This window comes from Chaetodon trifascialis, chromosome 3, assembly GCF_039877785.1.
Source record: "Chaetodon trifascialis isolate fChaTrf1 chromosome 3, fChaTrf1.hap1, whole genome shotgun sequence".
NCBI lineage: Eukaryota > Metazoa > Chordata > Actinopteri > Chaetodontiformes > Chaetodontidae > Chaetodon > Chaetodon trifascialis.
The window spans coordinates 19,848,126-19,860,343 of NC_092058.1; the positions used below are offsets into that span (position 1 = coordinate 19,848,126).

The 12,218-nt window shown below is 41.2% G+C and overlaps 1 protein-coding gene across 1 annotated transcript; it reads left to right on the forward strand.

Moving 5' to 3' along the window:
* Positions 1 to 7,719: 7,719 nt before the first annotated feature.
* LOC139329179 (keratin, type II cytoskeletal 8-like) lies at positions 7,720 to 12,007 on the forward strand. The gene is made up of 9 exons (XM_070959363.1): positions 7,720 to 8,186; positions 9,490 to 9,698; positions 9,789 to 9,849; positions 9,943 to 10,038; positions 10,153 to 10,317; positions 10,421 to 10,546; positions 10,670 to 10,890; positions 10,986 to 11,038; positions 11,156 to 12,007. The coding sequence occupies exons 1-9, from the start codon at positions 7,800 to 7,802 to the stop codon at positions 11,314 to 11,316; spliced, it is 1,479 nt and encodes a 492-aa protein (XP_070815464.1). The 5' UTR covers positions 7,720 to 7,799; the 3' UTR covers positions 11,317 to 12,007.
* Positions 12,008 to 12,218: the final 211 nt, after the last annotated feature.

Sequence of the window (12,218 nt, forward strand, 5' to 3'; positions counted from 1 at the left end):
ACAAGCAAATAGTCTGGTGTTATTGATGCAAACAAAGCTGCTTGCTGGCATTTTTTAGCAGATCTGTGGAACTGACCTTGATTATTTTTTAATCTTTCATGCGTCATCACATCATAGGCAAAACGATGATTAATGTAGCACAACTGTTTAGGCAAAAACACGCAGATACTGTGTGTGACCTCATGCAATAGCAGATGTTGTCATACGCCGCTCACGAAAGCAAATGTTTACTTCTGTTGCTAAGTTTTTACTTGGCTAGACAATTTACACACACTTCCCCATCTGAGAGTGAATCATCCAGTCAGACTGCAGTTTGTGCCAGAGCTCCCATGAATGACTTACTCCCATAATCATAGTAAGGCAGTGTGTGTGTGTGTGTGTGTGTGTGTGTGTGTGTGTGTGTGTGTGTGTGTGTGTGTGTGTGTGTGTGCTTTAAGCAAGGTGTTAAAGTCCAGATTTGGAAAGTAATATCTTACGCTGACTTTTTATGTAAACAGTGTGAATGTGCTTGGAAACATGTTAGCTTGCCAACAAGTTGTTGACTTTGCAACTCTGTGTTAAAACAGTAAATGCTGGCAACTCGACAATGCTGCTGAGCTTGTTAGGGAGACATTTGCTGAGAGGCGTTCATGCCATGCTCATTGTTGTGTTCACTAAGCTTTTTATTCTACACATTCATTGCAGGTTAACCACATTCCCTTTGCTTGGCCTCCAGAAGACAGTTCCACGCATGACTGGCGGCTGCTCTGTTGTAAAGGTGTGTACCTTCAGCAGGTGGTGACTGAGACTGAGGCCCAGATTAAAATCCAATCCAACGACACTCCCTCATGATGAACACACCCAAAACTTTATGAGGCCGCCAAGACAAGCACGGTGAGGTGTGGTTGTGTGTCCAAAGGCTTCAGATTTTTCTCTATTGTGTTTGTTCATTATTCTTCATATGGTCAATGAATAGTTTGATTATGCATTCAGATCTGACAGGCCTTCTGAGCCTCTGAACTTTGTTGCAGTGCAAAGTCAGACTTTCAAAATAAAGCTTGCTGAGAACACTAAAAAACATGGCAATGTTGAGAAATGGTCACACTTTGGTTAGCTTTAGGCACCAAAACTAGTTGGTTAAGTTTCAGAAAAGACAAGAAACGGTTTCGCTTAAAATAAGTGCATTAGTTATGTATGTTATTTGCATATATTACTTTACTTCTCTTACAAAGGAAATGTGACTTAACTTGTGGTTTCTCATGGGACACAAATCCCTGTCTCTTGGGTAAAAGTCCTGTGCTTGACTCATTCAGCCACCCCTTTTCTTGCTGTTAATACTCGGCCATTTTACATGTTGGGAGTGAGAACTGACTGACTGGTTATCTGAATCCCCAGCACATTGAAAAATGACACTTTAGGGGTACCCAGTGCCTTAAGAAGTGACGCCGAGGGTTCATGACCGAGCATCAGTATGTGATAAGTGTGGAGTGAGAACGGGTTGTCCAGATCCGAGTCCCACTGTCACCATGAGTTAAAGTGTTCATGCAACTGAGACATGATACTCTCTATCCTCAAATTATGCTTTCAGTGGAAGAATGCCATAGATAATTTAGTACATATGTGAACTATTGAACCACAGTCACACAATAAATGTCTCTCCTCACTGGCAAAGCCCCACAGATACCAGTCTAACCAGTCACTCTGCACTCTTGCTCCACTGAAGTCTTTACATTCCGTTAGTAATCAAGGGATCATGTGCTTTTAATTAAACTTTTCTTATAATTACAGGAAGTAGGAAGTAGTTTTTCATTCACCTCAATGCTAACTATACTAATACACATGGTTATGCACTTGAGTTAATTTTATGTTTCTGTGGGAATTTTCAAAAGGATGTTTTTACACCTGATGGTTGAAGAGCTACATGCTGAAATGTAAAATATGTCACTGTAAAGTTCAGTGACCATGAAAGCATGAAGGGAGTTGGGCTAAAGAGCACATCGAAATTCAACTGGTTGGTGAAGGCCTTAATTTCTCTGTCAGTAAACATAGTGTAAAAGACTCTGGTGTGACCTTTTTGGCATGACATCAAGTTATACTAAGATCAGTCATATTATTTACAGGCTTCCCACGTTTCTCTCTGGTTTTAATGAGTAAGTGAGAGTCTCATGTTGTTTGCCAAGGTTCATGACAGTCAGACTTTCACAACCTGTGGCTCATTCTGGCAAGAATGTGCTCCACCCGGAGGCAATGCACATCAGATATGACAGTGACTGGATCAACAATCTAAGAGCATTTGCAAAACCCGTGTTCTCAGGAAATGTACAATGGCGGGCAGATATGTAGTACTGTACATAATAGAAATAGCCGTGGATAATGATCAGTGGCCAGTCCTGAGTTATCAATTGCTGCATTAACATCTAAAGAGGAAGTTATGTTAAGTGTGTTCACTGAGTAATTGCATTTAAAAAAACACACGGCAGGCTGGAGCTGCTCAACATGTTTCAGTGTCCAAAGGCAAAGCTGTTAAAATAGCAAAGGAAAGTTATGACCACAGTGCCCATTGCCAGAGACAGGAACCCTTTTAACACTTGACAAGTGGATATGCCTGTTTTGTAAGTGAAATCTCTACCAGCGGCCTTTGGGTGTGAATAGACAACCATAAAACAACGCCTTCATTCTCTTCATTCTCCACTTTTACTACAATGACTGCTTCCAAAGACTGGAGAGAAGCCAACGTTTCATTTTTTAAGAAAATACAAAGAATAATTTGTGCTGATACAAAATCCCTCAAGTGCACTGCATTCCTAAAAACTATCCAGGAAGTTTAGAGACATATTTTGCAGCACACATTCCTTACTGGACAGTCGTGTATTTCCAGCATCCTACAATTAAGTGGATTTATAGTGATGTGCATGATTTGCAGTCAGTAGAGGTGGATGACAACAGTGACAGTGTGTACTATCAGTACTGTAGGTGTGGAAAGACTTGGATGGCAGATTTACGTATGTCAGTCAATTCACCTTTACATCTTAAAAATGTGTTTTGCTGTAAATGGCATGAAACTTGACTGCTGCAACACTTTTTGTTTGTAACAGCTAATGTCACATGAATATAACATGGAGGTGCTAAAAAGTGCTGCGACTGTTGACCTGACATGACTTTTAAAATGAACTCCTCAAGGCTCCTTTGATTTGTTTCTATACTTTGACACTAAGATCAAAGGAATGCTAAGTGTTGCTTTAAATTACATAATGCATACTAGTCCTAAAATATACACAGCAGACATTGCTGATCCATTCACAGGTTCAACATGGCTTTCACTGACGCTGCTTGATGCCTCTGGTGAAACATTTTAATGAAACAAACCAATTCTTCTGTTTGTTTGGTACAAAGTGTTGGTGCAGGCATCACACATTCACCCTGCACTTGATCAAGCTATCAGGCTTTCAGCTCTACTGACACCTTTAATTAATACTCTGTGAGAATAGTTACTGAAACTATGTTCTGATATGATTTTGTTACTCAGGCCATACAAAGCCAATCAGAGTGAGCAGCAGGAGAGCAAAGACTGGGGAATGTAAGAGGTGGGTGAGGTGGGGCTGGGGGTGGTGACACTTTCTCTGACTTTCCTTTTAAAGGCATTCTTGGAGTTCTTGAAGGCTGCTAGTGCTTTACTTCTCACTAGTATCAGTACATCAGCTTGAAGAATCAAGTGAAAACAGAAATATAGAGGCAAGCAAATGTGGATTTAAACAAAGGTTTATGCTGTGCTGGACTACTGATCTTTGCACCATGCATAAAAGATTGCTCTGCAGCTTGTCTTCACTTTCAACAAGCTAACTTAATCAGCACAATAATAAATTATTTTCAAGTTCTTGACTGGCTTTTTTTATTTGATTCACAGAAGATAATGCTTTCCTTTATTTCTGTGTGTGTGTGTGTGTGTGTGTGTGTGTGTGTGTGTGTGTGTGTGTGTGTGTGTGTGTGTGTGTGTGAGGCAAATGACTGAGACGAGTGTCTTGACTATTCACATTCCCATTAGAAATAATGCAAACACATTAACAGATGGCTGCAGCATTGTTCCACAGTGCATGAACTAATGACCCTCACACTGCCCTTACTGACCCTGACACAAGGCCACATTTAAAATTATTACTCAAGATTCATAAACCCATGCAAAAACACACACACCTTCACCTCACAAGTCTGGTAACACAATCTTTAACTTAGTGAAGGAGGCTTTGCACGTTGAGTTGCTTCCAGACTTGACCAGGCTTGAGTTTATTTATGACAGCCATTGACGTTGAAGACAAGCACAGACAAAGCTCTTAACAACTCTGACCGATGAATACCTTTTCTTCAGGTTATGTCAGCCACTAATTTTTCTCTGGATTCCCATCTTTGGTGCTCAAATGAAACTTTAATGCTCTCATGCTGTACCAGATTTTTTATCAAACTTCTCAATAGTGAAAGTGCTCGGACCCATTGCTACCACGAAGTTGTGATTTACTGGCATCACGTGACACTCAAATGTGTGCAAAGAGTGTTGATGCCAAAATCTGCATGAGAAAGCAGAGAAATACAGGTGTTGGGTGTGTGTGTGTGTGTGTGTGTGTGTGTGTGTGTGTGTGTGTGTGTGTGTGTGTGTGGATGAGTGGTTATTATTAAGCAAAATGCCACACAGTTCTCAATTCTGAGTCCTGTGCATGGGTTCAAAGTTAGTAAGAAGCACAACTAGTACATAAATTATCTCCAAATAGCTGCAGGACAGCAGAGATTTGAGCTTTAGAGTAAAGTTCCACACCATGGTAGAAATTAAAGGCATGTGCATGTGAAAAGTTGGGGAAGAATGAAAAAGAATGCAGGCCTCACCTACACCAAAGGTGCAAAGGGAAGAAACAAGTGCGGTAGTGTTTGAATATGGAACAACTGGGTGTGGTGAAACATATCAAGTGAGACAACAACCACCTGTAATCTGTAAAGCGCAGCGCTGAGGTGTAAGATTGTTTTCACCGGAATAAGGATGCTCCAGTAAAACAAAACAAAGCACAGCATGCTGTAAGCCTGGAGCATGTAATTTTGTTTGGCAACTGTCTGGCAGCATTAAATACTTTTTTTTTTTGCTATGTTGTCACAAGACTTTAATGAGCGTAACTCTGCCTAGGGCATCTGGTTGAATCACTTTTAATAATGCTTTAAGCTTGTAGTTTAGCCCTTTGTTTGTGTGCTTGATTCTCTTATGTTGACTAGAATACTACTATGCATGTTCTTTAAAATGGCTAGAATTTAGTTCAATATGCAAGACAGAGCAAAACAGTCTAAATGTATAGAAGTGAATGCATATTTTTTATTCTACAATGACAAGCAGGTGCTGAATAGTCTAATACATGCATGTCTGAAAAATAATTGTGAGGGAAAAAACAGATCTTTCATTTACAGCTGATCGGGCATGTAGTAAATGCATATATGTGTCAAGTGAGTGTAAGTTCATTCCGGGTAGTTTTGCTTTCTCAGCATGTTGTGATGTTGGTGTTTTATTGACATCAGCATGAGGGAGCTCCACTCAATCTGATTTGTGATATTTTATCGTGTTTTGACCCATTTCTGCAGCCAGTAGAGGACTGTTTGAAGCACCCTTTCACGTGTGGACATGCATTTTGTTAATATTAATATAATACATTATATTTGACTTTAAATTGGCTTGATCAGTGAGCTAGCCAGTTGAGCAGTGTGCTGGTCCTGGTTTGGAGCTTTTGCTCAACAATGACTGCTGCAGCTACAAAGGACAATTATGGGATAATGGTGAAAGCAAAACTTCTGTTCAGCTTTTTGATAAAATGTCAAGCTAAGCAGAACCACAAAGACAGCTCACTTGGTATTAAATAGCAATTTAACTAAAGTTTTCTAATGTTAGCAAAACTTATTCACAATCTACCGATCACATCCGACCATGTAAGGCTGTAGCAGAAAACCTCTGAGTGCACTGAACTGTAGTATTGCTACAGCATAATATAGTTGGCTTGAAGCAAGCATTATTATCTACTCAGGATCTCAAGATTCGTGTCTATTGTTCTGCCCATGAGACAGGTTAGATGGGGTGATACTCTGTCTCACTCTTTCATGTCATTAAAGGGGTTCAGCAGGGTGGGTTACTGTGTCCATTATGATTCAACTTGCATGCGCATGACTTGTTCAGGCAGCTAGATACTTGTAGAACAGACTGGTGTTTCTGGTCACCTTAATAACAATAATAATAATCACTGAACATACACAGATGATTTGGTTTCTCCCTGCAGCGCTGGTCTTCAGCATCTCTTAAATATGTCAAACATAACAAAATAATCGCTATATGAGTAAAAGACACCGTCATTCAAAAAGAAAAAAGTACATAAGCATCATTAGCAGCAACATGTAGGTATCAAAAGTACTCTTTATACAGAATGGCCTCTTACAGTAGCTTACTCTAATTATTATATTCCTGGATTATTATGTTGCATACCATGTGACATGTAAGCATCATTTTAATGTTGTAGTTGGGCTGAGGTGTAACCAACTTTAATTACTTTGTAAGCTATTAGGAAGTTTAATGAATACACAACCTGACTGACACTTGACAGTTGTGGACAAGGCCGATACAGATATCTGCACTGATATCAGCGTGGATGATTTGAGTCAAAGTGTTTCCTAACTTCTCACCATTGATCATGTGTTTGTCTGCATAGCTGTACCCACACATTAGCCTCTAGTAAGGACTGCTGTGTATAAATGTCTGTGCAGACTGAACACTGCTTAATTAAGTTATACACCTTATACTTAGGAGACGTGTCGACTTTGGAGATGGAGTTTATTTTTGCCTCTTGAGAAATTACACGTTACTTCAGTGTTGGCATTGTATACGTCTTAAGTGATTTTGTATTTTTAATATAGTTTTTAAGTCATTCTAATTTGCTCTTGTATCACAGTGTACAGCATTAGTTCATTTTAGTATTATTTTCTGTTGTTACATAAAAAAGGAGAATAAGGAAACTCATCTGTGTGATGTAAACTTATTTTGTTTACATTTGATCTGTTGCTGTTGGAGGAATTAAGTTAAGTTAATTACGCATCCCCATAGTAGGATAAATCACGAGTGTAAGGAGAAAAGAGTGTGGAGTGAATGAGAATTTCAAACATATGAAATTGTGGCTGATTTCTTTGAATGGTGTTAAAATCTATGCACTGACACTGACAGTTCAACATGTGTAACTGCAACTGCAACTTACTGACTTAAACTAAGAACAGGAAAACTTGAATGTACCAAAGAAGGACTAAACTTTGTCACGCTTCAGGAACACCTCCTTCAAAAGGAATTACAGACACTGAAAACTGTTCATTAAGAAGTTGTCTAAGTGGTCTAAGTTTTGCATATTTCATATGGATCATACAAATGGTCTAAATACTGAAATATTGTGTATGAGCATGATTTATGTCCGAGCTTTCTGTGAAACTATTTGAGTGCAGCAAATAGCCCCCCCCGCCACCTGGCCGAGTGCAGGGTGTGTCACCACTTATCATCAGGCAATCTCTCCCTACCTGTTTTACAGGATCAGTCACTCCTGCATTCTGAGCCGGAGGCGTGTAGGCTGAGGCGGAGGCGAGGCTGGACAGCAGAAGTGAAAGGACAGGTTGTGGCTCAGGAGGACCCTCCCCCTCGCTCAGCACAGCCATAAAAGCAGGCACTGTCTACAGTCAGACACTCAGAGGGACTTGGCTCTCCTTTTGATACCTGCACATCTTCAGTTCTCCTCTGCTCAGGCTTTACAACCTCAACAACTGCAAACATGATCAGGAAGGCACAGTCAGTCTCAAACTACAGCACCAGGAGGTCCTTTGCTGGACCAAGCAGCAGCACCACCGTAACAAGAACCAGCATTGGTGGCTACGGCGCTGGCTATGGCGCTGGCTATGGCGCTGGCTATAGCTCCAGTGCTAGCAGTGCTGGTTTTGGTTTTGGTGCATCTTCACTCAGTGGTGGTTCTCTTGCCTATGGCATGTCTTCTGGCCAGTCAGCCGGCCAGTTCATTGCACCGATCACAGCTGTCCAAGTCAACAAGAGCCTGCTGGCCCCCCTGAACCTGGAAATTGACCCCACCATCCAGGCTGTCCGCACCCAGGAGAAGGAGCAGATCAAGACCCTCAACAACCGCTTCGCTTCCTTCATCGACAAGGTTGGTTCCTGAGCTCTATGTAGTCTATGTGGTGTTCTTCTTATGTGCAATTTACTGTAGGCCTCATAATCGTAGTATTGACTACCTGCATGTTCTACCTGAGCAACATTTACTGCTAACAGCTGTCAAAAGTGAATCATCTTATTTTGTTCTTCAACCTGTCATTTAAAAGAAATGCCTAGAGAGTTAAAGCTTAAGCTTCTAGTACAGTAAAAGCAATCTACTTTTAGATGCTCACTAGACAATAACGGGTTCTTTAAAATGACAAAACAGACAAAGCAAGAGAGCTATGAACCTTATCTCTGTGATGTACGATCCATCAATGAGTTGTAGCCTCTGGGAATAGGAAAGCTTCTAAAAACCTAAGGTCAGCCATTGATCATGACACATTCTTCCATCCAAAATCTACCTAACCTAACACCTGGCCTGTAGCCCTGCCTGAGTCAGTGGCAGCCTCTCTGCCCACTATGTAAACATAGGTGGGGATTATATTCCAGTGACATGCCCATACCTTGCATGGGACACTAGCAGAGAAGATAGGGATGTGCTCTATCTGTGCCATGCCCATGGAGTCCAAAGTTTGTCACTGTGGCACATTGCTCTTATCACCTGGTTGTTATAGGCAACAAGAATGCTAAGTGCAGAGCACTACATCAACTTTCACTTGTTTTTTTATAACACAGTCACACATCTGCATGCATTATAAGTTTCCACCCATATAAAAACTCCCCAAACAAAGCACTCATCCTGTGTTACTTCACTGCTTTGTCTTCTGCGGCTTATCTGCCACACCTAGTTTTTTTTTTATGGCTGGACTGACTGTGTGGCCTTCATAGCTCAACAGAGCCTGCAGGATGAGTCATAGCCAAAGTAGAGACATAAGAAACACTTACACATGTTGGTGAAACATTTGAATGGAACATACCATATTATTTGTTGTAAGAAATGAATTGCTCAGAAGTTCCCTTTTTCATCCTTCAGTGTTAAAACTGCTGGAACAGCAAGCAAATATAAACCGCCATGAGTTACAGTTGTTGTGACATGGGTGGGGCAATTCAGATACAGTATGCAGCTATCTAATCAGTCCTGTAGTAAAGGTGCGGCATTTAAAAGCCTGACACAAAAGTGACACACCCTTCAAATCCCTTTTGCACTGATCCTTCCCTTTAAATATTCTAAGAATTTTTTGATTCATACTTGGACTTAAAAGCAATCAGCCTGGCGACATTTAGATGCTATTGTATATTGAAAATGCTCTTTAAAACAACACCTGACAATCCTCCCTGACTTTGTTTCTCCACAGGTCCGTTTCCTGGAGCAGCAGAACAAGATGCTGGAGACCAAATGGAGCCTCCTGCAGGAGCAGACCACCACCCGCTCCAACATCGACGCCATGTTTGAGGCCTACATCGCCAACCTGCGCAGGCAGCTCGATGGCATGGGCAATGAGAAGATCAAGCTGGAGGGAGAGCTGAAGAACATGCAGGGCTTGGTTGAAGACTTCAAGAAGAAGTGAGTTTTTGCATCACATGGTCACTAATTATAGCATACACCTGATGTTCAAAATGGAGCAAATGGACTAAAGCATTGCCTTGCGTTCAGGTACGAAGATGAAATCAACAAACGTGCAGCTGCAGAGAACGAGTTTGTTCTCCTGAAGAAGGTGAAGATGAAGATTCTTTTTTTTTCAATCATGAGGTTTAATAGAATGTTGTCAGTTATATAATTTCCTGCTTGTACATTATTTTCTTTCCAGGATGTCGATGCTGCCTACATGCACAAGGTGGAGCTGGAAGCCAGGGCTGATGCTCTTCAGGATGAGATCAACTTCCTCAGGGCCGTCTATGAGGCTGTATGTATCTGTAATCTTTAATTAAATTTAGTTAGAGTTAAATTTGATAATCATCTGTAAATCAGCTAAAAAGACAAAGAGTTAACTGTTGTATGACAATAATTGGTCCTGTAGGAACTTCGTGAGCTGCAGAGCCAGATCAAGGACACCTCTGTCATCGTGGAAATGGACAACAGACGTAGCCTGGACATGGACTCTGTTGTGGCTGAAGTGCGTGCTCAGTACGAGGACATCGCCAACCGCAGCAGGGCTGAAGCAGAGGCCTGGTACAAACAGAAGGTGAGTGTGAAGCAAAAAAAAAAGGTTTTATATACACTTGCAACACCTCTTCCAACCTTCTGGATCATGTTCTTGATGCACCTTGTTGTATTTTTCATATTAGTTTGAGGAGATGCAGAGCACTGCAGGACAGTACGGGGAGGACCTGCGCTCAACCAAGGCTGAGATTGCTGAGCTGAACCGCATGATCGCACGTCTTCAGAATGAGATTGAGGCTGTCAAGGCACAGGTATATTTCAACAGCTTCTCGTGAACGATGCATTATTCCTGACACACTTTATCGTATCAGAGAATTTTTAAACAATCTGTGTACATAATTTTGAGTACATAACAAGCATATCATTTTCAACAGAGGGTCAGCCTTGAGGCCCAGATCGCAGAGGCTGAGGAGCGCGGTGAGCTGGCAGTGAAGGATGCCAAGCTCCGCATCAGGGAACTGGAGGAGGCCCTCCAGAGAGCCAAGCAGGACATGGCCCGCCAGGTGCGCGAATACCAGGAGCTGATGAACGTCAAGCTTGCCCTGGACATTGAAATCGCCACCTACAGGAAACTGCTGGAGGGAGAGGAGACCAGGTGGGATAAATTTGAATATTTTATGTGGTTTTCATGGCCGCAGCATTAGCCTCAAGTCTGAATTAAGCATTAACTCTTCATTATTCCACCATTAGAATTTCCAGTGGAGGAAGCAACGCAACAATCATTGTGCAGCAGAGCTCTGGAGGTAGAATTAAGTTTCAGATTTTAAACATTATCACTATAAATGATACCGGAACCAACAGCTCACACTGACAGATGGATAAATGACAACACGTACCTGTTTTTTTGTTTTCTGTTTTAGGATCACTCCAGTCCAGCTCCAGCGGGGGATTCAGCTACGGTGGAAGCAGTAGCTACGGTGGAAGCAGTAGCTTCAGTGGAAGCAGTGGTTATGGTGGTTATGGAGCTTCAGCTGTCTCCAAGTCCACAGTATCGGCAATCAGTTCCAGGAGAGCCATTTAAAAAGGAGAGCCATCCCTCTTCCCCTTCAGAAACTCTTGATTTTGATCTGAACCTGTACCCTGTCATGGTGCTATGCAATATGCCAAGCATGTTCAACAAGAGAGCTGAATTTCTGAAGGTAAACATGGTCTTAAACACACAAGGGCAAGATCAATTAGCAAGGCAAAGTTTGTTTTCTTTCTGCACTGACATCCAAGACATAAGAAAAAAAGGTAAAAAAAAAAATAAATGATGGAGTGTTAAAACTAAGCAAGGAAAGCATTTAAAAATCTGTAGTCTATCTTGTCAGCTCAGACACTCTTTGTAGTGTAGTCCACAGATAAAGTGTTCTGAAATGAGATCTTGTTACTGGGCAGGATGCTTTCAGCTGATTCATTCCTACAACTGAGTGCTGATATTAGTAAGGGGAGCAAGTCACTGACCATCAACTGAGTGATCAGAATTTGTGAAATTTATTTTACAAACTTGAAAATGTTTTTTTAGTTCATCTTTAAACTGACTGGTTACTGGTTTGTTATTTTTACTATTCTGCCAAATGATTTCCTGCTTAGTTTTTCCTTTCCTCATATTCAAGATAAAACTATGCTGAAACCAGATTTATTTTGTAAAAGCCTTCTTAGCAACATGAGTGATTGATGTTGCAACAAATGATATCAAATACATCTGAATAAAATAAATCTGAGACCTAAAATTCCTTCCCACTCTCATTATTGATGTGTGTTAATGAAAGTGAAAAAGGAGAACACAGCACAGCTTTCTTGGAGCTTACTGGGGTTTTATTGGAGCAACAAAGGTGAATTTTCTACTGAGATTTCACATGGGGGCAGTGCTGTGCCATGTTTCCCCTACTCACTTCCTGCTTGGCTTTGCGGTGCTCCAGATATGCATCAACAGTTCCGAGT

Bases quoted from the DNA above. Each gene is read 5' to 3' on its own strand.
- LOC139329179 (XM_070959363.1), top strand. From the start codon at position 7,800: ATGATCAGGAAGGCACAGTCAGTCTCAAACTACAGCACCAGGAGGTCC. The intron at 10,039-10,152 runs GTATGTATCTGT...TTGGTCCTGTAG, and splicing joins TCAGGGCCGTCTATGAGGCT to GAACTTCGTGAGCTGCAGAG. The intron at 11,039-11,155 runs GTAGAATTAAGT...TTTCTGTTTTAG, and splicing joins TGTGCAGCAGAGCTCTGGAG to GATCACTCCAGTCCAGCTCC.